At 36.0% G+C, this 26,958-nt stretch overlaps 1 protein-coding gene across 5 annotated transcripts in view; it reads right to left on the bottom strand.

Moving 5' to 3' along the window:
- Positions 1-26,334, bottom strand: part of ZMAT1 (zinc finger matrin-type 1) — a 55,087-nt gene extending 28,753 nt beyond the window's left edge. For 2 of the 5 annotated variants that reach the window (XM_081043137.1, XM_081043140.1), the window contains exons 1-2: positions 26,018-26,304; positions 11,529-11,635 (exon numbers count right to left, since the gene is read on the bottom strand). In XM_081043137.1, the coding sequence (XP_080899263.1) occupies positions 11,529-11,635; positions 26,018-26,297 (387 nt within the window). In that variant the 5' untranslated portion in view covers positions 26,298-26,304. Of the gene's footprint in view, positions 1-11,528; positions 11,636-25,775; positions 25,866-26,017 lie in introns of those variants that run through there. The other 3 variants (XM_081043139.1, XM_081043138.1, XM_081043141.1) reach the window with 3 other exon arrangements.
- Positions 26,335-26,958: the final 624 nt, after the last annotated feature.

Genomic DNA, 26,958 nt, shown 5'->3' with positions numbered 1-26,958 from the left:
AAGAATAATGGGTATACCAGAAGGAGACGGGAACAGAATCTATTGAAACATATCGTTGAGAACTTCCCAAACGTGTGCAAAGAACTGGATCCTCAATTACAGGAAGCAAAGAGAACACCTCATTACCTCAATCCCAACAGGCCTTCTCCAAGGCACATTACATTGAAGCTGTTACAAAATTAATGACAAAGAAGGAATTCTCAAGGCAGTCAGGGGAAAAAAAGCAGTAATCTATAAGGGAAAGCCAATGAGGCTATCATCAGATTTTCTGCAGAACCTCCATGAGTCAGGAAGGAGTGGAATCAAATATTCAAACTATTGAAAGAAACAAATTATAGGAAAAGAATAATATATCCAGCAAAGCTATCCTTTAGATATGAAGAAGAAATAAAGTCCTTTCCAGACATACAGAAGCTGAGGGAATTTTCTAACACACAACCTACAGTACAGGAAATACTGAAGGAGGCTGTTTGACCTGAAAAAAAAGTCAAAAGAATACAGAACCATGAACAATATTACGAACAGGCAGACAGAAGCAGGAAATGGTAACCGCTACACAAAATAGGACACTATCTACTTAAATATAACATAAAGGGTAAAGAAGGGTAAAAAAAAAACCAAAACATTTTGATGACATGTAAAAAAGGAAAAAGAAAAGAAAGACAACTTGCTACTGCTACTCAGAAATCAACTAACAGCATAAGTAGGAATAACTTGTGACAACAGAAACACAAATGGGGAGAGAGTGAAGGTCTGAATCTACAAAGGGAAATGGAGATAAGATGCATGCTAAAGAAAAGGACTACTGTATATACGAAACTTTCTTTTACATAAACTTAATGGTAACCACTCAGAAAAAAAAATCCTGACATATATAACAAACCAAAAAAAAGAAAAAGAAAAAAGAAAAATGAAACAGAGGAAAAATCATATTAGAATACCACCACACTAAAAGAACAGACAGCAACAAAAAGTTAAAGAAACAATGGAGATACTGAGATACAAGAAAACAAAAGACAAAATGGATATAGAAAATCCTCGTATATCAATAATCACCTAAATCACCCTAAATCACCAATAAAAAGTCACAGAGTAGCAGACTGGATCACAAAACAAAACCCAACCATGTGCTGCCTCCAAGAGATGGATCTCAGCTACAAGGTCAAATATAGACTCAAGGTGAAAGGGTAGACATCGATACTCTAGCAAATGGTATCCAGAGAAAAGTAGTTGTAGCTATACTGATATCAGATGAAACAGACTTCAGGATAAAAAAGGTAACAAGAGACAAAGATGGACATTTCATAAGGATAAAGGGGACCATACAACAAGAAGACATAACCGCCATCAATATTTATGCCCCCAATCAGAGAGCACCAGAATATTATAATATACAAAGCAACTACTAACAGAACTACAGGAAGATATCAACCAAAACACAATTATAGTAGGCGACCCAAATAAATCATTGACAGATACTCATAGGTCATCCAAACAGAAAATAAATAAGGAAATAGTACCCCTAAATGACATGTTCGACCAAATGGACATAATCAACATTGATGGAGCACTTCATCCTAGAACACCAGACTATGCATTCTTTTCAAGTGTACACAAGTCTGACAATTAAGTTTGGGAACTTGTCACAACAATATTGCTAACCTTTTTGATATCAGAGGGATTATTCATTATGAATTTGTACCAATTGGACAAACAGTTAACCAAGTTTCCTATTTGGAAATGCGGAAAAGTCTGCATGAAAAAGTTAGACAACCTGAACTTTTCGCCAACAATTCATGGCTGTTGCATCACGACAATGCACCAGCTCACACGGCACTGTCTGTGAAGGAGTTTTTAGCCAGTAAACAAATAAGTGTATTGGATCACCGTCGCTACTCACCTGATCTGGCCCCCAATGACTTCTTTCTTTACCCGAAGATAAAGGAAATATTGAAAGGAAGACATTTTGCTGATATTCAGGACATCAAGGGTAATATGATGAGAGCTCTGATGGCCATTTAAAAAAGAGTTCCAAAATTGCTTTGAAGAGTGGACTAACCTCTGGCATCGGTGCAAAGCTTCCCAAAGGAATTACTTCAAAGGTAGTGATATTCAACAATGAGGTATGTAGCACTTTTTCTAGTATGAGTTCGTGACCTTAATTGTCAGACACTGCACACAGAACATGCACAAGGATAGACCATATATTAGGACATAAAACTAGGCTCGGCAAATTAAAGAAGATTGAAATCATACCAAGCATATTCTCTGATCACAAGGCTTTGAAATTGGATATCAACTGCAAAAAGAAAGCAGGAAAAAACACAAACATGTGGAGATTAAACAACATACTTTTAAAGAACGACTGGGTTAAAGAAGAAATAAGAGATCAAAAGATACACATAAACAAATGAGAATGAAATTATATCCTATCAAAATTATCTGGATGCAGCAAAAGCAGTAATAAGAGGGAAATTTATATTATTACAAGCCTATCTGAAGAAAGAAAAATCCCAGATAAATAATCTACATTACACATTAAAGAACTAGAAGAAGAAATTAAACCCAAACTCAGCACAGGAAGGAAATGATAAAAATCAGAGCAGAACTAAATGAAATGGAGAATAGACTGACAATAGAAAAAAAATAATGCAACAAAGAGCTGGTTCTTTGAAAAGATTAACAAAATTGAGAAACCCTTGGCTAGACTCACTAAAATAAAAAGAGAAAAGACGCAAATAAACAAAATCAGAAATGAAAGAGGAGAAGTTACCATGGGTACAACAGAAATAGAAAGGATCATACAAGAATACTATGAACAACTATATGCCACCCAATTCAATAACCTAGAAGAAATGGACAAGTTCTTAGAAACATATACCCTTCCCAGACTGAATCACGAAGAACTGGAAAATCTAAATAGACCAATCAACAGTAAGGAAATGAAATCTGGGCTCCAAAACCTTCCCAAAAGCAAAAAGTACAGGACCAGATGGCTTCAATGGTGAATTCTACCAAACATTCAATGATGATTTAATACTTGTCCTTTTCAAACTCTTCCAAAAAAACTGAAAAAGAGACAATATTTCCTAATTCATTTTATGAGGTCAACATTACCCTGATACCAAAACCTGGTAAGGATAACACAAAAAATGAAAATTACACACCAATATCTCTGATGAATACAAATGCAAAAATCCTAAACAAAATCCTAGCAAATCAAATACAACAATAAATTAAAAAGATTATTCATTATGATCAAGTGGGATTCATCCCAGCGGCACAAGGATGGTTCAACATATGCCAATTAATAAATGTGATTCATTACATAAACAAAATAAAAGATAAAATCATAAGATTATATTAATAGATGCAAGAAAAGCATTTGAGAAAAATACAACATCCATTTATGATTAAAAATAAAATGGGTATTAAAGGAAAATACCTTAACATAATAAAGGCCATATATCACAAACCCTCAGCTAATCTCATAATTAATGATGAAAAATTGAAGTCTTTTCCTCTATGTTCAGGAACATGACAGGGCTGTCCCCTATCTCCTCTGCTTTTCAACATAGTATTGGAAATCCTAGGCAGAGCAATCAGGCAAGAGAAAATAATAAAAGGCATCCGAATTAGGAATGAAGAAGTTAAATTGTCACTTTTTGCAGATGACATGATCCTTTATATAGAAAATCCTAAAGACTCTACCAAAAAACTACTAGGAGAATAAACGAATCCAGTAAAGTTGCTAGCTACAAAATCAGCATACAAAAATCCATTGTATTCTTATAGAGTAACAATGAAATCACAGAAAAAGAAATTTAAAAACTTATTTTTGCAATTGCAACAAAAGGAATAAAATACCTAGGAATAAACTTAACCAAGGATGTGAAAGACCTATATGCTGAAAACTGTAAGACATTATTAAAGGAAATAGAACAAGACACAAAGAAATGAAAAGACATTCCGTGTTCATGGATTAGAAGAATCAACATACTTAAAATGGCCATATTCCCCAAAGCAATATACAGATTTAATGCAATCCCCATCAAAATCCCAATGGCATTTTTTAAAGAAATAGAACATAGAAATCATCAAACTTCTATGGAACCACAAAAGACCCCGAATAGCCAAAGCAATCCTAAGTAAAAAGAACAATACTGGAGGTATCACACTCCCTTTTACTTGTACTACAGGGCAACAATAAACAAAACAGCTTGGTATTGGCAGAAAAACAGACCCATAGACCAATGGAATAGAATTGAGCACCCAGAAATAAAACCACATAAATATGGACAGATAATTTTTGACAAACAAGCTAAAAACATACAATGGAGAAAAGAGCCTCTTCAATAAATCGTGTTGGGAGAATTGGAAAGCCACGTGCAAAAGAATGACACTAGACTGCTATCTGTCACCATGTACCAAAATTAACTCAAAATGGATCAAAGACCTAAACATAAGATCTGAAACAATAAACTGCATAGAAGAAAGCATAGGTACTAAACGCAAGGACCTTGGGTAAACAACAACAACAACAACAACCAAAAATGGATATTATGAATTTGACCTCAAAGGCAAGAGAAGTAAAAACTGAAATAAACGAGTGGGACTATATCAAACTAAGAAGCTTCTGCTCTGGAAAAGATACCATCAGCAAAACAAAGAAGCAACCAACTGAATGGGAGAAGCTATTTGCAAACAACGACTCCCATGTGGGGCTAATACCCAAAATATGTGAGGAACTCCTACAACTCAACAACAAAAAGACAAACAATCCAATTAAAATATTGGCAGAGGACATGTACAGAAACATCTCCCAAAACAACATACAAATGGCTAACAGATATAACATTAAAAAAATGCTCAACTGCACTAGTTATTATGGAAATGCAAATCAAAACCACAATAAGATATCAACTCACAACTGTTAGAATGGCTATCATCAACAAGACAAATAATAAGTGTTGGAGAGGCAGGGGAGAAAAAGCAACCCTTATATACTGTTGGTGGGAATGTAAATTGGTACATCTGCAATGAAAAATAGTATGGACGTTCCTCAAAAAATTAAGAAGAGAATTACCATATGACCCAGCAATCCCTGTCCTGGGTATCTACCCAAAAATTCTGAAAACATTTATACATAAAGACAAGTGTGCTCCAATGTTCATTGCAGCATTATTTATGGTGGCCAAGACATGGAAACAACAAAAGTGTCCTTCGATAGATGAATGGATAAAGAAGACATAGTATGTATACACAATGGACTACTACTCAGCCATCAGAAAAGATGAAATACTGCCATTTGAGACAACATGGATGGACCTTGAGATCATGATGCTAAGTGAAATAAGTCCAACACAAAAAGTCGAGAACCATATGATTTCACTCATATGTGGGATATGAAACCGAAAGCAACAAAGGAACAAAACAAACAAAGAAAGAAACAAAACTAATAGACAGAGACAACAATTTAGTGGGTAAGGAGGGAGGGTTGAGGTGGGACAGTAGAAGAGGGTAAAGGGGGTCACATATATGGTGATGGAAGGAGAACTGTCTCTGGGTGGTGAGCACACAATGTGATATATGGATGATGTATTACAGAATTGTACATGTGAAACCAATGTAATTTTACTAACCATTGTCATCCCAATAAATTTTGTTTTTAAAAAAAGGAGACTCAAGGATGATAAAAAGAAAAAGAAAGCCCAGAGTGAGTACAAGGAAGGAAATAATAAAGATCAGAATGGAAATAAACAAAATAGAGACAAGAAAACAATACAAAAGATCAATGAAACGAAGAGTTGGTTTTTTGAAAACATACACAAATTTGACAAACCTTTAACCAGATTCATGAAGAGAAAAATACAAGACACAAATAAAATCAGAAAAAAAGAGAAGTGACAACTGACACCACAGAAATATACTTAAAAATTAAGAAAATACTACGAGCAACTATATTCCAACAAATTAGACAATCTGAAAGAAATGGATACATTTCTAGAAGCATACAATCTTCCAAGGCTGAAACCAGAAAAAACAGAAAATCTGAAATGACCGATTACTACCAATGAAATTGAATCAGTAAGCAACAAGCTCTCAAGAAAAAGTCCTGGACCAGATGGCTTCACAGGTGAATTTTGCCAAACATTCAAAAACGAATTAATACCTATTCTCCACAAACTATTCCAAAAAATCCATGAGGAGAAAAGGCTCCCAGGCTCATTTTACTACTCCACCATTACCCTGATCCCAAAACGAGACAAAGACATTATTAAAAAAACTATAGGCCGACATCCCTAATAAACATAGATGCAAAAATCCTCAACAAAATATTAGCAAACCGAATTCAGCACTATATTAAAAAGATCATACACCATGATCAAGTGTATGCAAGGTTGTGTATGCAAGGTTCAATCCTGGTATGCAAGGTTGATTCAATACCACAAATCAATTAACGTGATATCTCACAAAAATGAAAAATAAAAATCGTATGGTCTTATCAATAGATGCAGAAAAAGCATTTGACAAAATCCAGCATCCGTTTATGATAAAACCTCTCACCAAAGTGGGAATAGAGGGGACATATCTCAACATAATAAAGGCCACATATGACAAACCAACAGCTAACTCACCGGGTAAATGCTAAAAGCATTCTCCTTAAGATCAGGAACAAAACAAGGATGCCCACTCACCACTTCTATTCAACATAGCACTGGGAGTTCTAGCCACAGCAATCAGACAAGAAAAAGAAATAAAAGGCATCCAAAATTAGAGAGGAGGAAGTAAAATTGTCATTATTTGCAGATTACATGATACTATATAGAGAGAACCCCAAACATTCCATGAAAAAACTCTATAAAAACTGATAAATTAACTTAGTAAAGCAGCAGGATACAAAATTAATATTCAGAAATCCATTGCATTTTTATCTACCAATAATGAACTATCACTAAGAGAAATTAAGAAAACAATCCCATTTACAATTGCATCAAAGAAATAAAATACTTAGGAATAAATTTAACCAAGGAAGTAAAAGACCTGTACTCAGAAAATTATAAGACACTGAAGAGAGAAACTAAACAAGATACAAATAAATGGAAACATACACCATGCTATGGATACGAAGAATACAGTTAAAATGTCTATACCACCCAAAGCAATATGTAGATTCAACAAAATTCCTATCAAAATACCAGTGACATATTTTACAGATATAGAACAACTAATCCTAAAATGAATATGGAACTATAAAAGACCCTGAATACTCACGGTAATCCTGAGAAATAAGAACAAAGCGGAAGGTATCACGCTACCTGATTTCAAATTATACTACAAGGTTATGGTAATCAAAACAGAATGGTACTGGCATAAAAACAGACACATAGATCAGTGGAACAGAATAGAGAGCCCAGAAATAAATCCACACTTATATGGTCATTTAATCTACGGCAAAGGAAGCAAGACTTTACATTGGGGTAAGACAGTCTATTTAATAAATGGTGCTGGGAAAACTGGACAGATATGTGCAAAAAATGAAACTGGACCACTTCTTATGCCATATACAAGAATAAATTCAAAATGGATTAAAGACTTAAATGTAAGACCTGAAACCATAAAACTCCTAGAAGAAACTATAGGAAGTAAACTAGCAGACTATTACTCTTAGTAATATTTTTACTGATATATCCCCTTGAATAAGGGAAGCAAAACAATAAACACATGGGACTACATCAAACTAAAAAGTTTTTTCACAGCAAAGGAAACCATTAAAAAAACAAAAAGACATCCTACTGAATGGGAGAAGATATTTCCCAATGATACATCTGATAGGGGGTTAATATCCAAAATTTATTAAAAAGACTCATACAACTCAACACCAAAAATACAAATAATACAATGAAACAATCGGCAGAGGACATAAGGAGACATTTCTCCAAAGAGGACATACACATGGCCGATAGACATAGGAAAGAAAAGGTGCTCAACATCACTGATCATCAGAGAAATGCAAATAAAAACCACAATGAGATACCACCTCATTCCTGTCAGAATGTCTATCAACAATAAATCAACAAATAACAAGTGTTGGCGAGGATATGGAGAAAAGGTATCCCTCGTGCACTGTTGGTGGGATTGCAGATTGGTGCAGCCACTATGGAAAACAGTGTGGAGGTTCCTCAAAAAATTAAAAATAGAGCTACCTTATTGACTCAGCAATTCCACTCCTGAGTATTTATCCAAAGAAATGCAAAACACCAATTAAAAAAATATGCACCCTATGTTTATTGCAGTGCTATTCACAATAGCCAAGATATTAAAACGACCGAAATGCCCATCAATAGACGATTGGATAAAGAAACTGTGGTACATTCATACAATAGATTATTTCTCAGCCATAAAAGAGAATGAAATCTTACCATTTGCAACAATATGGATGGACCTAGAGAACATTATGCTAAGTGAAATAAGTCAGATAGAGAAAGACAAATACCATATGATCTCACTTATATGTGGAATCTAAAGAAAAGAATAAATGAGCAAACAAAACAAATAGGCTCAGAGATGCAGAGAAAAAACTGATGGTTTTTAGATGGGAGGGGGGTTTGGGAGTGAGGGAGAAGGTGAAGGGATTAGAAAATACAAATTCATAGTCACAAAATGGTAACAAGGATGTGCAATACAGTATGGGGAATATAATCAATAATGTTGTATATATTATGCAGAGTGTCTGATGGGCACTGGACTTATCGGGGGGATTACTTCATAGACTGTGTAGATGCCTGACCACTGCGCTGTACATCTGAAGCTGATGTAGAATAATATGGAATGTCAACTATAATTAAACATATATAATTAAACATATATATATTTAGTCACAGGATGTAAAGTACAGCATAGGGAATTTAGTCAATGGTATTTTAACAGCTATATACGATGTCAAAGGGGTAGTAAAGTGGGAGGAGGGTTATCCCTTTATGAGGGGTGTAAATGTCCAATCATTATGTTGTTTTGTAAACCTGAAAGTAATATAAAAAACATTTAAAAACATTTCTCTCCAAAAATGTTGAAGCAGTTTACAATTCCAAATGCAGCATATATGAGCATTTCCGTCTTCTTATATTCTCCTGAAGTGTTAAGTGCTATATTAATTTTGCCAGCATTATGGTTTTAATAAGCTAGCTCATTATCACCCTAACTTGCATGTCCTGTATGATCACTAGCGAAGTTGAGTATCTCTTTTACAGCCTGCTCATATCACTTTCCCGTTTTTCTATTGGGTTGTTTCCTGTTTTAATTGATGTGTGGTCCTTTATCTATTCTAGACACTAATCCTTTGTTAGTTATATGAGTTATAAATTCCACTCAATCTGTGGTTTGTCATGTAACTATTACGATGATATTTTTGTCATAAAAAATTTGCCCTAGCAGATATCATGACTTATTTTAAAGCTATAGTAATGATGTGAAATTACTGTATAGAGGAGCAAACAGAGCACTACAACAAAACAGAATAGACTCAACACACACACACACACACACACACACACACACAAATTAGTATATTATAGAGGTGGCACTACAAATCAGTGGGGTAAGGATGACTGGCCAAATAAATAGTGCTGGGACACCTGGCTATCCGTATTTTTAAAATGTTATTACCACCCTACATGTGTGAAAATCAGTATCAGATAGATTATACACTTTAAAATAAAAATAAAATTTTAAGAGTCTTAGAAGGAAATGTAGGGAATATCAATATGACAAAAGTACAGAGAATGGTTTCTTAAACATGTAAGTAATACATACAAAGAGAAATAGTAATAAGTACAACCTCATCAAAATTCAAAACTTCTATAGTACTGTTCTATTTTACATGTACAATAAATACTATACTGAAATAGTCTGACACTATTAACCAAGCTATATATCAAAGAGGAAAAATAAATCACCTTTTCAAGTAAAATATTTATACGGAAATGTTTTCAAAGATGTAGAAAGTCCTGTATGGTTTATACTGATGATTTGACAAGCTTACGCACCAAACTTACATATGGCAGTGAAATTTAAATCTAAAAATATGCTGTGTTACATAATAATATGCTTTTTAGTCATTAAAATATTATAGAGGAAAACACTGTAATGATAGGACAAAGTGTCCAGAATATGCTCCTATATGAAAAACACAAGTACAAAATAACGTATACAGTTCTGTTTTATAAAAATGTGTGTGTGTGTGTATGTATGTGTGTGTGTGTTCAGAAAGCACACTGGAATCATAAACAAGAGAAGTTAAATGATACAGCTGATAAAATTATGATTGAATTTCATTTTCTTGTATTTTTGTACATTTTCTCCACTGAATAGCACTTGATAGGCCCATAAAAAGCTACCTTTCAAATGTAAATTCACATGGTTCCAACTACAATGATCATAGAGCCCCTGGATTGTGTGTCTCTCTTTTCTAACTCTAAACCTTTGAGGTATGGAGTCTGAAGATCAGCTAGGTACTCTCACATTTTCATTTAATTTTCACAAGTATAATAAGAGAGATTTACTTACACATACCCCCAATTTTACATGTTCAAGAAACATACTGAGAGGTAAAGTGACTTGCACAGGGTTACAAAACAATGGTGAAGTCCAGAACCTGGGTCCTGCCAATCTACAGCCAACACAATTTCCCTATCTGTGATTACAGTCATTGAATCCCAGGGAATATAAGGACTAAAGTATAGTTGCCAGTAAGATTTGCAATGGGCGAAACAAGATGTTTTAAAAAGTAGAGCTAGCATTAGATTTCCTTTAAGTAAATGTATCTAGTACTTTTAGTAACCCAGATACCAGATATGAAAACAATCCAATAGCTCATCATATGATGTAGATATCAGAGGCCATGGCAAACGAAAAGAAAAAACACTGGATTGAAATCAGAAGAAATCATTTTTGAAGCTTAGTCATGCCAATGACTAGCTACAGAAAATCACTATAACTCTGGGTATCAGTATTCTTTCTAATCAATAAACCAAAGGAGTTGTTGGAACATTAAACATTCACTCTTCTAGCTCTAGAATTCTATGGTTCCATGACTAAAAACATGTAGCTAAGTCAAGCAGAAGACTGGTTCATTTTGTTTCTATAGCCTTCATTTACTGTAAAGGAAGAATCTGGAGTTCTATAATATCCCTTGATTCACACTGACAGTCTCCTGCTCAAGTTTTATAACACTTCCCTTACATTTCCTACAGGGAAGGATACAGTGGCTTGATGAATGCAAAGGGATACAGAACGGTGTGAAGAAAATAAAACAAGCTTTGAAGTCAAAAATAGTTTAAACTCAAATTCCCCAAACTTAAGCTAGTAAGTTACTGTCCCTCTCTGAGCCAATCTCCTTATCCATCGAAGCGAAATAATACCACCTGCTTCACAGGATTCTCATAAGAATCAAGAGAGATAATATAGGAAGTTTACCTGCTACATTTAAAAATTTACTTTAGACTCTATTCCCATTCCTTTTAACTTACCTCATAATGTGAAATCCTTTGTGATTCAAACTGTAGCACCACTCCACATACATTACAAAAGTTATCTGTAAAAAGTTCAGCCTTTTCCTGTTCATTCCAAGTTGTATCTATGAACAAAACAAAGGGTGGAGAATGGTTAGAAGTATCATTTTCATTCTTCAACTATACATTGTTTCATATACCACCTCAAATCCCAGTGTTTGTGGGGCCACAATAATAGCTTTTTGCTTATCAAGTATGCAATTTAGTATGGGCATAGTAAGTCTGCCTCTAATGTGTGATATGGCAAGAGTTACTTATTTAGTATAAGTCTAGGTTATACCTTTCCATAGGAAAAGTTATGGGGGTACCAGTAACTTCATGAGCTTCATGGAATGATTTGAGGCACCAATAATGACAGTCAGGATTAAAACACACAGCCTTGGAATTTTGTGTTTTATAGCAGACAATCCCAAGAGAGGCATTGTTTTAAGACTGTCACGTATCTGGACCTATGGCTCCAATGTTATCAAAAAATCACGTGGAACTGAGACAGGTTAGTTAGCATGCCCCTAGGTAGACAGGGAGGTCCCCGGTGGAATAAACAAAGACAGCTATATCCTAAACCTCCATGTTTTGAAATCCCTCCTTCGCTCCAGGACAAAATGTAACAAGGCCTTGAGGTTAATCATAAAATTCCTTTTGTCCTGACAAACAGAGCAGATCTGATAGATAAGAGTGGGTTATTTTGCTAATTCCTTCAGGATGGGCAAGCTGAACAAACCTGGTAGACGAATTTCATTAAAAGGTGCCAGTTCCCTTCTTCAAACAGTTCCCCTTTCCCAAACAGGCAAGGGAAGGTAAAAAAGTAAGAGCTTTTGCCTGGCTCATGGGGCACCCCCATTCGGGACCCCCTCCCACTCTGGAGCTCTGACCCTTTGCTTTCAATATATGATCCTCTTTTAAGAACTCTTAGCCTCTCCTGGGTCCGTGTTTCCATTCTTCGGTCTCATGAGACACGATCCCGGCACTCACTCACTCAAAAGTCCCCTACATCATTTGGGGACCCACAGAGACATATTCCTACTTGAGAACTACAAACAAACTTTGCCCATAGTGGGCAAGCATACTCCTTCATTGTACAAACACTAACACACTCATCTGGTCAAACAAGTTTCACATGCCCCCTCCAAATCTATAAAGTAATGTTCATATACTAACACCTAGAAATAATGCTATAGTATTTCTCACTGTGATAAATAACACATACCAAAACTTTCTGAATTTACATTTGAGGTCCATATGTCTATCTAAAGTTCTTAATAGCGGCAACGTATTCTGCCAAAGTTTATTAGCTTATCTATTAGGGTATAAATCACAAAACATCAAAATTTTGCTTGTTATTTGGCTATTTAAATGAAAAAGCTTATACTCAATATACTTTCATGGCAAAATGTCAACGATATATTAAATGGATAAAAGTTACAGAACAATAAATATAATACATCCAATTCCCAACACTAACAAAAATTAAACATATCTCACATATCAAAATATGGAAAATATAAATTAAATTTAAAAGTGGTTAACTTTGAAAAGTGGGGCTACAAAAGGAACAAAGGGAGAAAACTGAACATTTTATTCTCTGTACAGCTGTCCTAATTTTTGCAAAAAGCATATAGGACTTTCTATTTAAAAACCTTTAGGGATTTATTTTAAAAGTTATGTTGGGTATCTTCGACTAGGCTTAAATTTCCGTACCACTATATGAACAACAAAATAAGAAGGCTTACTTTAAAAATTGCAGAGTTCAAGAATAACTGTAATTAGGAACATGTCAGAAATTACTTGATGAAAAGTTAAAAATTTATCCCTATAACATATAATATCTCTTCTGAATTATTTTTAAAATGTAGGATTTATCTAATTTTGACTCTAAAATCAGCATGGTAAAGAGCTTAACCAAAATGTATTTCAGGACTTCCCTTGTTTCAGAATTAAACACTATATGCCATCTGTGCATAGTGGTAAGTTCTTGAACTTACTATTAAAATCTTTAATAATAAGTTAATATAATGTGGTGACAATATAACTTACTACAGAGGGGAAGTTTCTTTTAAGAAGACAAAAGGAAACTACTAGACATTCGAGAATTCCTAAAATTTAACACTCATGTCTTTCCTAGATTAACCTTTAATTCCAGACTTCACCACTTCTAATAATCAAAGTTTGAAATGACACTCGAGTTGGGAACTACCAAGGATGAGTATTTTAACTCAGCCTTTCGTTATAGGTTTCCCAGATCATTTCCATGAAGCCCATGAAGTTACTGGTGCCCCTATAATTTTTCCTTTAAAATGGGATTGCCTAGACTTAATTGCCTTTGAATAGTTTCCTCAAACAAGTTATTGGTCTCTTTTTCTTTATTAAATGTCATAATATTCCAGGCTCAAAATCACAGCCATTCTTCTCTCCAGCAAATCACCGTTTCAAGTCAAATCTAGCTTATAATGTTATTTCATGTCCATCTCTTTATTTTCATTTCCCATAACACTACTCTAGTTCAGGCCCTCAATGCCTTTGGGCATCATTTAGCTTTATTGATATTTACTGAGGTTCGTTTCAAAGTAATGTGGTAGACATTTTGGAAAGAGATAAGAAAAAAAAATGAGCACTTATTGAAGGCCTTTTATATATCAAGCAAAATAACCCTAACAACTACCAATTTGTACAGGGATGCAAAGTACAATATAAGAAATATAGTAAATAATATTGTAATAAATATGTATAGTACCAAGTGGGTACTAGATTTATTAGGGGAAATCACTTCATAAATTATACAAATATCCAACCATTATCCTGTACCGCTGAAACTAATGTAAAATAATATTTCATGTCAATTATAATTGGAAAGTAAGAAATATATAAATAGAAATTTTAAAACTAACTTTCACTTTTTGTTCTTAAAACAAATCTGCAAGGTAAGTAGCATTTCCCATATTGTGAAGGTCAGGAAATTGGGATTCAGTGAAATCAAAATAATTTGTCACATGTGTTATTTGGTGGAGCTGAAACTTAAAAAACTTTGTCTTGATTTTTTTCCATTATACATACATAATTGTCCCACATGTTGGAAATGACAAAGCAAGTGAATAATTCCTAACCTCAAGGAATGTACAATTTAGTAAGGAAGATGTGTATAGAAAGAACTACGAAGTGTGATGAAACAATATGCTGAATGTTTAAATAAAAAACATTTATTACAGTAAAAGACACATTGCTATTAATCCCCCTCAAAATACTCCCTCTCACTTCAAACACAGTTGCCCATCGTTCTTGCCACTTTCTGAAGCAGTTCTCAAAGTCCTCTTTCGTGAGTGTCTTTCGTTAATCTGTCATGGCTGCCTCGATGTCCTGTATCAATTCAAAACATTTACCTTTACATGGTTATTTTGACTTTGGGGAAGAGCCAGAAGTCACATATTGCCAGATCCAGTGACTAAGGTGGATGAAGACACACTGTAATGTTTTTGACAGAAATTGCCATACCAGAAGCATGTGTGACATAGAGCCTTTTCTTTGTGATAAAAAAAACACAGTGAACGCTCCTGCAGAGTGCAGGCCAGCGGAAAGGCAGGGATCTGCAATACGGGATGCGGCGCGTCGAACCTTGGTAACAGTGTGTGACAGGTTTCAGCTTGTTCCGTGCAGTCGGGAGTGAGCTACGGTTGAGAGAAGATGTGTTTTGTTTATTTTTATTTTCTTGGGGGGGGGAGAATCTAATATTTTAAAATATTGACTTATTTAAAGGCTCTTGGGTTTTTTAAAAATTTTTTATTAGTTTCAGGTGTACAAAACAACGTAACAGACATTTACACCCCTCACAAGAAGATGTGTTTTAAAGTGTGCTGTAAATCATGGATCATGAACAAATGCATTAACATGAAATAGGCAACGCTATCATGACAACGCTGTGTGTCACACATCACTTCTGGTACACGGCAATTTCCATCATGTAAAAACATTGTGGTGTGTCCTCATCCACCTTATTAACAGCATCTGGCACCGTGCAACTTCTGGCTCTTCCCCAAAGTCAAAATGACCATGATGAAATGCAAACATTTTGAATCGATTCAGGACATTGAGGCAGCCACAACAGCGCAACTAAAGACACTCACTTAAGATGACTTCCAGAACTGCGTCAGAAAGTTGCAGGAACGATGGATAAGTGTGTTCAAAGGGAAGGGGAGTATATTGAGGGGGATTGATGGCAGTATGTCTTTTATTGTAATAATTTTTTTAATTTAAATATTCACCGTATTTTTTTATCACACCTCATATGATCCCAAGATCAAAATGTCAGAAGAGCTATAAGACGTAAGGTACAGTGGGTTCCTGCAGAGGAGTTTGGGGAAAGCTTTCTAAAGGAGAAGAGGTTTTAAACTAAGTTTTAAAAGATGTGTAAAATTCAGATAAAAACAGTGAAATAAAGGTATTTGGTGGGGGGGAGACAAGAGTATGAAGGACAACTAAAAGCTTGGAATAGGGCCAAACCATAATTGGCTGCAATAGGGCATCTGGATCTAATTCTGCATTCAACAAGGAAATATGGTAACTTAAAATGGGAATATGAGTTAGGAATCAGTTACAGGCAAGAGGTCATGAGGCTTGAACCAGAAGAGGGCAGCAGACACAGAAAGAAAGGAATGAATATAAGAGGCATAGCTATCAAAACCAGAGGGTATGAAAGCCTGAGGTTAGAACTTGCTATGAATATGACAAGCCTTTAGATCCATTACATTTAACCTTAAGCAATGTTGCTCCTGATGCAAGAAGCGGAGCTTTGACCTTACATGCAATAAATTCACCTACAATTACTTGTCAATGGGAAATTGTCGGTGTAACATAATAAACGTGTGGATGTTCTGACTTCAGTGTATCAAAAATTAAAATACACAAAAATCTGAAATGAAAAAAGAAAATATCAGAGTGAGGATGCACATTAAAATGTACTTAAAACATGATTAAAGAAAATAAATAAAATGTCTTTAAAAGGGTTTATCCTCATTCTCTTTAAATAGCATGCTTTCCTAATCAGTTTAAATATGACTCTGGGTGGTGAACACACAATGTGATATATAGATGATGTATTACAGAATTGTACACTTGAAATCTATGTAACTTTACTAACCATTGTCACCCCAATAAACTTTAATTTTTAAAAAAAGAAACCCTCCTTTAATCTCTCATCTTGATATTCAACAGTAATAATATTATAATTATTGTTTAAAAAAATCTACATTCAAAATTTCAGGAACAAACCTCCATGTAAAAGTCATTCTTAATCAGAGTTTCACATCAAATTCACATACACAGCTTTTCAAAATCATACATGCTGAAGTAAAGTAAAAAATCTCTGTGGGTAGTCCAATCCATCCACAAGTGATTCTGATAATCAATCATGTTGGGAATCACTACCCTACAGGACAGGCTCAGATCCTTACACATAATGACTGTCCAATATCTGTTTGACAACTGAGCTAATTTATATAAAGGTCTCGTCACCTAAAGTGATACTTATCAAGCTAATTGTGCTTTAGTCTAACCTAAAGAGATTTTTTTTAAGAAAGGAAGGAAAAATGGAAGAAAAGAAAGAAAAATAGAATATTCCTTGGCACTACCTCAAATCCATTTAAATCTCCAGGGTTGAGGCCCAAGAATCTTTGTTTTTAAATAGGGTCCCCAAGGAATCTCTTAAACAGCCAACCTAGTGATCCTAGTTCAACCTTCCACTAAGGTAGTTCTCAACCCTGGCTACACATTAAAATCACCTATGTTGTTTTTAAAACATACCAATGTCCAGGCTCTACCCCAGGCCAATTAACCAGAATCTCTGGAAGTGATTCCCAGTTTGTTGTTTGTTTGTTTTGTTGTTTTAAAGCTTCCCAGGTGATTCTGTTACACAGTAAAGATTGAGAATCATTGTTATCTTTTTAGTAACCAAATTTTCATGTGTTTTTGTTGTACTGAAATCTGTTTTCTTAGAACAGGGTGTCTCAATCTTTAGTGTGCATCAGAATCACCTGGAAAGCATGTTAAAAGAGATTAATGTATCCACCTCCAAAATTTGATTCAGTGGTTCTGGGATGCGGGCCCAAGAACATACATTTTTTAAAAGTTCCCTGGTGATGCTGTTGCTGCTCTTCACGGGACCACACTTTGAGAACCACTGTCTTAGAGCTTTCACTGGTCCTAGTTCTATTCCTTGAAACAGGGTAAGTATTAGTCACTCTTCCAAAATGGCAATCCCTACATATTTTAAGATAATTGTTGTCCTTTATTCTTTCCCTCCTTCTTTAGCCAGTTTGTGAATTGATCCCAGTTCCTGTCACGCAGCATGATTTCAAGTCCTCTCACTAGTTTGCCTAAATCCATGAAATTCATAAAGTGTAACAAACACAATCATCCTAATGGGGGTCACTATAACAACAAACAAGTAAAATGAGATCACCGCTTTGTTTTTTTAAATTGTGGAAAAAACACCACCTTAACCATTTTTAAGTGTACAGTTCAGTAGTGTTAAGTATGTTTACCTCCTTATTTTGAATATTCCTCTTCTATTAATATAGCCTAAGACAGCTTCACCATTTTTTGGTGGTCGCATCATACTGTTGACTCATGCTATGCTAACTTTTGACTAAAATATAAGCTTCTTTTTCACCTGGAGCTACTTAAACTCTGTCCCTCCAGGACATAGTTACATAGAAACTTTTGTGAAGCCCCAAACAGGCCCAATGTAAATTTATATTTGTCCCATTTACCTAGTTAAGAGTCTACCAATCATTCCAGCCTCTCAAGATCTTTTAAATTCTTAATCTGCCGGCAGGAGACTTTGTGGAAGGTGGCTTTTTACTGAGAACAATTACATATAGGATGGGGTATTGGTTTTCACAGGCCACTCATACAATCAAATTCTCCTCAGGCTGCATTTACCCTAAATTTGACATGATTATGATGATTTCTACATTCTAAAGGTGATGCCTGAGGCTTGGGGAGGTCAAGCAATTTGCCCAGTCACACACTTAGTAAGTATCAGAGCCAGGATTCAAATCTGTCTGCCCAAGATTTCCCTGAGAGCTAGTTTTTCAAAAAGGCCAAAGTCTTGAATGAGAAACTTCCTCTCTAGATTTGGCATATGTAAGAAACATACGTCTGATTCACAAAAGATGCTAAATAAATGTTCCTTTAGACTCCCACTCTACCCTATTTGAGACATGACGTTTAGACTTGCAGAAATAAATGAGAGAAAACTGGTCATAGTACAGTTTTCCAGCCTCTCTGGGGTCGGGGGAGGCCTAGAGGGCAGGCCAACCTCAAAGGAGGAGATATTAAATTAGGTGTCAGGTAAGCAAATAACATTGGCTGTGAGGAAAGTGGCTGAGACAGGAACTAATGTTTAGTGTCACTACATGCCAAGAACTAAAGTAAGTGTTCTTGCAAAGAACTGGGGTTTAGGAGCTCTTTCTGGTAGGAATGGGGACCAAGGTATATGTTAAGAAACTCTGGGATTCCTCTCATTCCTTATTTTCTTTATACTTTCTCCATGTCTTTTCTCTTCCTTAACTAGTGAGAATATGAAACAAATGTACGTATTTTTAATTCTTGGTTGTTAGATATGGGCTTATACTGATTCTTAATTCCCAAACCACTAAGAGTTGTAAAAAACACTGCAATGAGAGAGACTGCATTACAGTCTTTATTCTGCTATTAACTAGCTGTATGACTAAGAACATATCAAAACCTTTCATATTTCCATTTCTAAAGTTTCTTTTGTTCTTGACTATATATGGGTTGATCGCCACCAATGGGAAACATTGTATTTTAGATAGGAATGTATACAGAAGCAAAATTTTGGTGGGGTACTTACAGAAGGACCCAAATATCTTAGCTGCTTCCAAATAATAAGTCTATCAGGAAACACAAAAGATTCTTTTAAGTTTTAAGCAGGTATACAGTTCATCAGACCTCAAGAGACTAAAATTCAAAAGGTCCCAACATTTCTTCCCTACTCCTCCATTATCTGCATTTCATTGTCTATGTACTAACCCTCAAGCTAGTTTTCTCAGAAGTATTTCTTTGCAAAACCACACACAGTGTTTCTATTACCAAGTACAATGTTTTAGTCATCATAGCTAGTGTCAAAAAGAAAACAAAATAGTATTATTTTGGTTATAATTTAGGTATAACTGGCTCAGTTTTTTTCCCTGACCAAGAAAACCAAATTCATGGCAGATAGTCTTGCATCTTTCAATCTAATTTGTTTAGCAGTTTGGAGAGCTAGGGTTAAAACATCTAACTAGATTACACATTAGAATATCCAATGACAAAATACTGAATTCTGTGAAGTGTGTCTTCATCTCTCATCTGCAGCAAATAAACTTCTTTGAACATGAGAAGATAAACACCTCCTGGTTAATCTTAGGCATATTTTAATATTCCACAGCATAGCACTTCTCAACTGTTCTTCATTCCCTGACCCATTTAAATTTTGTATGCTATCATGAACTTGGGGGGAAAAAAGATACATGGGAAACAAGATTTTATACTCAGAATCAAAACTCAGCTTAATGCAGCTTGGCAGTACTATCTCGATGCAATGGCACTCTCAGCTATGGACTGGGATATACTGCCTTTGAAACATACAGGACTTTCTGATGCTGATACCATTCCTTTGTGTTTTAACTTAAAACAAAAGCAGTGGGGATTAAGGAAGTACTATCAAAAACTAGGTTCAAAATGGGAAGAGAACCTAAGTCTGAAATGGAGTGAGGGCTTAAACTGATAGGATATGCAAAAGATAAAACCAATATTTCATGCATGGTCCTGTTTACACTCAAGAGTATGAGGGTAAAATTTCTTTGCAGTGCTGTGCTCTATGGCCACCATAAACTGTACTTTCTCAGGTTTTCAAATGTTAACAAATTAAGTATAACTTTTAAATATCTGTTATTTTCCAGAAATTAGACACACCAAAAGTTCTTTAGAGCAGAGAAATATGGTCATATAACAAAACTGTGACCTACAGGTACAGAGTTTCTGTTTGGGACGATGAAAAAGTTCTGCAGATGGACAGTGGTGAAAGCTGCATAACGTGAATATATTTAATCCTGAATGGAATGTACTGAATTTCACACTTAAAAGTGCTTAAAATGGCCTTTTTTACATTATGTGTATTTTACAAAAAAGTAAACTAAAATATTGGGGGGAAAAAGACAAAAGCACCTTCTCCCTGAACCAAGGCATGAAGGGCAGTTGCTCCACATCAATCCTTCACGTTTGGGAAACTACATGAACAAATAATAAACCTTTGTTTTGCTACTATGACTCAACGATCCTCTCTTGAATATCATTTATGAAGGTTATTTCAAATGAACGAGTGGTTTGTAACAAATTATAAATGATATCTGATAAGAGAGTTCATGTATTCGACGCTCCTACATTTGATTCTATTTATAATACCTGTGGCTTTAGCCTTTGGTAAGAAAATGAATCAACCAATTTTCTAGTAATGAAAGTGTTTAATCTCTTTATTTCCTCCCTACAAGGAATGTTTACATGACTTGAAAATATAAAACTTTCCTAATAATTTGAAATGGTGGAAAAATTATGACCTATAGCACTGGGTAGTAGGAAAAAAATAAGCTTTTTAGTTGGTCAAACAGATTCAAATCCCATCTCTACCCATAACTATATAACCTGGAGCAAATTATTTAACTACTTTGAGCCAGTTTTTTTTTTTTTTTTTATCTAAGGAGTATAGAAATATAATTTCTGTCCAGAATGTGAATATTAAATTTAAAAAAATGATTAACACATGTAGGCACTTGGTAAAGTATGCTTATTTACTAATCAAGAAGCTTTAAACTTTCTTCTTAATATTATATATAAATCATCTTATTTCAGATCAGAGTAATTTTAGAGATCATCTAGTCCAGGATTTCTCCATCTCAGTATTATTGTTATTTTGGGCCAGATAATTCCCAGTTGTGAGGGGCTGGTCTATGCATTGTAGGCTACTTAGCAGCATCCCCAGCCTCTACTAACTAGAAGTTGGTAGCATTCCCCAGGTGTGACAACCGAAAATATCTCCAGACATTGCCACATGTCCCTGGTGGGGCAAAATTGCCTCCAGTTCATAAATGATTAAGCCTAATGTCCTCATTTCAAAATGAGGAAGCTAAGGCCCAGAGAGGTTATAGGAAGTAAAGCACTGGGGCAGCTAAAATTTAAAAGATATGATTCTAGATTCAGGTGGATTTGGACCATGAAGAAAATTCCAGTAGTCTGGGGTAGACATTAGTAACAGCAGAAGAGGTTCTTAAGTCAGTGAAATACAAATGTGAGTGCTAATTATTCAGATTGTACGGACTTGGGTATTACTAAAATCCCGTTGATATAAAAATATCCAATACCTTTAGAGATAACCTCCCTGAAACATTTTTGAAGAAAACGGATTTTTTAAAACAGCTGATTTGACCTTTGAAATCTTTTAATACCATCATAATCTTAGGAACGAATGAGCAGAGCTCGACACTAAGTTAAACGCTACTGTGGAACAGACAGTGCTATCCTTGCCAACGTGTTTTAACTCTTTTTTCCCTAAAGGTCACACCCTCCATTGAAGGAGTTTTCAGAGCTATTAACTGTGCCAGAAATAAAGATCTGGACCTGACAGCACGATGAGCACTCATAGCTATAATGCTATCTAGTATCTTACTTTCTCAGGTTGTAAGATTAGGACCTGACGTTTGAGTTTGGCAAATTTTGGTTATTTTACACAAATTAGCACAACCAATAACAACAACAATAATAATAATAAAGGCTTTCCCATGGCACATTTACAATTTCAAAATACAATGGAACTAACAAAACAATTGGGAGTACTAGTTATATGTTTAATGTTTACTAAGTCCTTGACCTTATAATCGTAAGTATTCTGTGGCTAGCTAACTCAGAAGACATGCTTGTGAAAAACTGAATTCAAATCCTCTTTAAATCCATTAATGTACTTGATCCCATAAAACTACTTTGCATCAGAAAGCTGCCATGCTGTTCATTCCAACTGGTTGGTAAATGTGAATGGATCTGCAAGACTGGTTTCAGGTGGTGAAGAATCAAAGTTCATATGCTAACAGATATGTGATGAATACAGTAGGGGGCATGCTTAGTCAATATTTTCACATATTGACACCTAATAAAGACAAAAGGTCAGAAACTAAGAAATGGTCATTAACCTATTTCCAAAGATCCCCACCCTGCCAAATGCAGAGAATTAAAAATTAATTCTAACAGTTTGCTACTTATTCTTCCTAGATAGCAACAGATTTATAATATAATGTGTTTTAGTGTGCTTATAGTATATAAGCCACCATGGGCAGAGTATAGATTTATAATAAAAAACAGAACAGTCCTGATGGTTTAGGAGTCTAACTCGTTATATTTAAAACTGTATTTTCCCCAATTATTTATTTATTTATTTTATAATTTTACTATCAAGCACTACTTTGAGCTCCTTAATATAGCTGTGTCTAATTCGTCTGTATATTCTCAACACTGAGCGACACACACACACACACACACACACACACACACACACACACACACACAGGTGTCAATAAGTTTTTCCTGAATAAATAAAGGGAAGATTATTAGCTAGGTTTTCTTATGGTGGACTTGCAACTTTACTGAATATGGAGACAAAGGAAAGCCTTGTTCGATAATTGCTATGCAAAGTGATTAACTAAATAAAAAGCCAGAATGTCCTCCAATCTAAAACAGAACCCATTTAATAACTTATTTTTCTTAAAAGGAAGAGGTTAATAAACAAGAGGGTTTTTGTTTATTTCTACTTTGATTTTTACAATGATTTTTATCAAGGACATCGATACTGGGTGAAAATTCATTTTTGAGCCATTTAAACATGTTTTTTAAACTTCACTGAATGAAATATCAAATGTCCTGCAAAATCTCATGACTCCTCTTACCGTGAATTCTGGGTAGGTATGTGTCTTTTCATATGTCTGTTCACGTGGCATTTCTTTCGCTTGTTGTTTTGTTTTTAGGCTGATTGCCCAATTTCCTATTTGTAACCTTTGAAAGCTTCTAATCTTCCCTGCTTTGCAATTTATAATCTCCACTGACATTTGCTCATTACCAACCCAAAACAGATGAGATCCTCAGGAATGTTAGCTATCCTTGAAAATGGATGAGCAAATACTTTAGCAAGCCACTTTTAATGGTCCTGTCTGGAGTGCAATTGTTATAACTAGAATCTTGATAATTCTTTTGCCACTTTTTAGAGCAATCTCCTAACTCAGATTTAAAAAAAAAAAAAAAAGATATTGGCACACCACCAAGCAACATTTTTCTCTCTTCTTCTTTATCCATTATCATGACTGGCAACAATTTATGGCCTTTATAAATACCTAAACAAAAATATTTTGAGACTTAATAGTGTTTTGGGCAGTGTATCAATGCAGAACTGCAAAATCATGGTTCATACTTTCAAATCTGAATGAATCAACCTCGGAGTCTGGCTAGTCCAAAACCTCTATTTCAGAAATGTCAAAACCAAAATCCAGGAAGCTTGGGATCTGTTCAGGGTCACATAATTTAGCAGATAAACTAACAATAGAACTTAGGTTCACTGTACCAGACTCCTACACTAGGGCTCTCCTCATTTTACCAACTAGCAACAGTACAGACAGGGTATTGTTGCTACCTTGTGAATTTTTATCTCTTCAAGCTGTTAATACTTACATATATTCAAAGATACTGTAACCAAGCCAGGGACAGAGCCAGGCAAAAAGCCATTTTCTCCATGAAATACTAGTCTTAAACCTTACTGTGAAAATGCTATGAGAGATGAATTGAATTGTGACCTTGACCACCTACCTATAACATTGTTCTGTCCTTCTTGATGGTTATATAAAGTTTGGTATAAAAAACGAAAAATCCAGATTTCATATTTTCATCCCAGAACAATTTACAAATCCAGGATGACTGAAAACATTATCTTTCAAAGGTTGCCTTCAGTAAGAGTTAATGAATAAAAACATCATATTACAGTGTATTTCTAATTTCCGTATTTAGTAAGTGACATTTATGTAATGCACCTATGACACATATTTTAAGGGACTTTTTTACTGCTTTGCCTTTCCTCCAAAGTGAAAGGTGTGGAAGGATATAGATAGCACACAAGGATGCATTATTCAAGATCACTTCTTTAGGGATATAAATGTTGAATAACTGTGGTGTGCACCTGCAACTAATATAATATTGTACATTAGCTATATTTTAATTTAAAATTTAAAAGAAAATCATTTTATGGGGTAATTTTAATGGGGTGTCCTAAGAAAAAGGAACTTGAAATATTCTACTCTATTTTGGCGTCCACCATCTTTCACTTTGGAGGCAGGTTAGCAACATAAGGTAACACAGTGAATACTGGAATATGAAATTTACGATGGCAAAAGACTGAGATCTTCTCCAGTGAAATCGGTTTCAACCACGTAAGAAGCACTTCTAAACGCTGCTTTAAAACACATTTCAATGGCAAATTTTACAGTTTGCTATTAGTAGGCTATTTACAAGTATATAATACTTTGTGTGAACTAACACACTCATACTGAAATAGTCAAGAAATGTTAGGCGTAATATGTGTTGGTAGGTAAAACAGCACTTAATAAAACTAAAACCACCTTAAAGATGGGCCCATAAACCTTGCTGTACAAGGTCACACCATGAAATAACCAAAGAAAATTCTCCAAAGTGATTCCTGAAATCTGTGCTTCTGCCACGCTCTCTTCCTCTGCGTTCCTCAATACAACTCCCTCCTCCACCAGACCCTAGGATCCTAAAATCCAATAGATCCTACTTGAAAGCTCAAGTATACACTCTAGCCTCCCCAAATGCCTAACCTCTTCTCCTTAAATAATGCTACTGCCAGTTTCTACACTGCAGGAGGCTGAATTTCACCAAAGAGGGTTTTCCTCCCTCTGATTTCTTTGGCCTTTCCTCTTTTGATCTCTGCCCCCTTTTGCCTTCAGTCTTCTTCCCTTTCCCTCATCCTCTGGTCCCACGGCACTGCACCTTGCCTCCTCTTTTATGAAATCAAACCTCGGCTTCCTAGAGCATACTAAGGCGCCCTGGCTGGGAGAGAAATTATGTGGGTTTTTTTCCCCCTTCAAACTCCTGCCTTGTGAATACCTGCAGTTTCTTTTCCTGGGGGGGCCATCCTTTTCGGGGAAGAAGTAGGAAAGCCCCTCTCGGCTTCAGTCCATCTTGCACACTGGGGGATACTACGGTGGGGCGGGGCGAGCTTGGCCTTAACTGCGCCACAGCAGGTGGGGGGTGGGGCGCTGGCGAACCGCGCCCAGTCCAATCTCGGGCTGACTGGAGAGGCAGCGAAGGAGATGGGGACGCCCCCACACCCCGGGACGGGAACTCACCTTCTCTGAGGCAAGGGCGGGTGTCTACTTTAAAACTACTGCCCCCCCTCCCCGCCGCCGCCATAGTGGAGCCGCCAGAGCCGCCGCCGCCGTCGCTACAGCCACCGGCAGGCGAGCGGGCAGAGGTGGAGGTGGCGGAGGAGGCAAGCACAATCACTGCCGCCGCCGCCGCCGCCGCCGCGCAGGCGGTGGAGGAGGAGGAAGAGGCGGCAGAAACGGTAGCTTCCTGAGGGGAAGACTCGGCAGACAGCAGTGTGACTGTACTCCGCGCCGCCGCCATCGCAGCGAGGCGCGGACAATTGCATTTGCGCCTCACTCTCGTTAAGATCCTTTAACCCCGCCTTCCTCTTAGACCCGCCCCCTTCGCCCCTCTTCTCCTCGCTTCAGCTCCAGCCTCGGTCTTGCTCCTTCTGTACGCCAATAAGAACGCTTTAGACCCGAGGGCCGCCGCCTCTCTCCTCCCAACTGCTTGCCGTCAGGCGCCTCCTTTGGAGGGGAAGAGAAGACGGCCAAGGGCAAAGGGCAAAAAGCGCGGTACGATGTAAAAGCACGTGGACCTCACACACTGAGGCTCTCCTCTTGGAGGAGCTCCTCTAAAACCAGTTGAAGTGGCAAAGAATGACTGGAAACCAATTGATTCCACCTCCAAAATATTTGTAAAACACATCTGCTGTCTTTCTTATAGCCTTCAGTACAGAATACAGGAATAAGTGGCATCCTTAGTCATGACATTTTCACCGAATGAAAATATGTGATAGTCTTGTGGTTGTCTATCAAACTACCCATCTACATTGAAATAAAATCCTGGTAATCTGGTTCCCAACCAAAGAACTAGAATATTGCTGATAATTTAAATCTCCTCACCATCTTTTACCCACCCCCCCCTGAAGAAACCAATATCTTGACTTATATTTATTATTTCCATGCTCTTTTTAAATATA

The sequence above is a fragment of the Rhinolophus hipposideros genome (assembly GCF_964194185.1).
Source record: "Rhinolophus hipposideros genome assembly, chromosome: X".
NCBI lineage: Eukaryota > Metazoa > Chordata > Mammalia > Chiroptera > Rhinolophidae > Rhinolophus > Rhinolophus hipposideros.
Note: the sequence above shows the minus strand (reverse complement) of the source record. Positions and strands in the feature narration are given on the sequence as shown.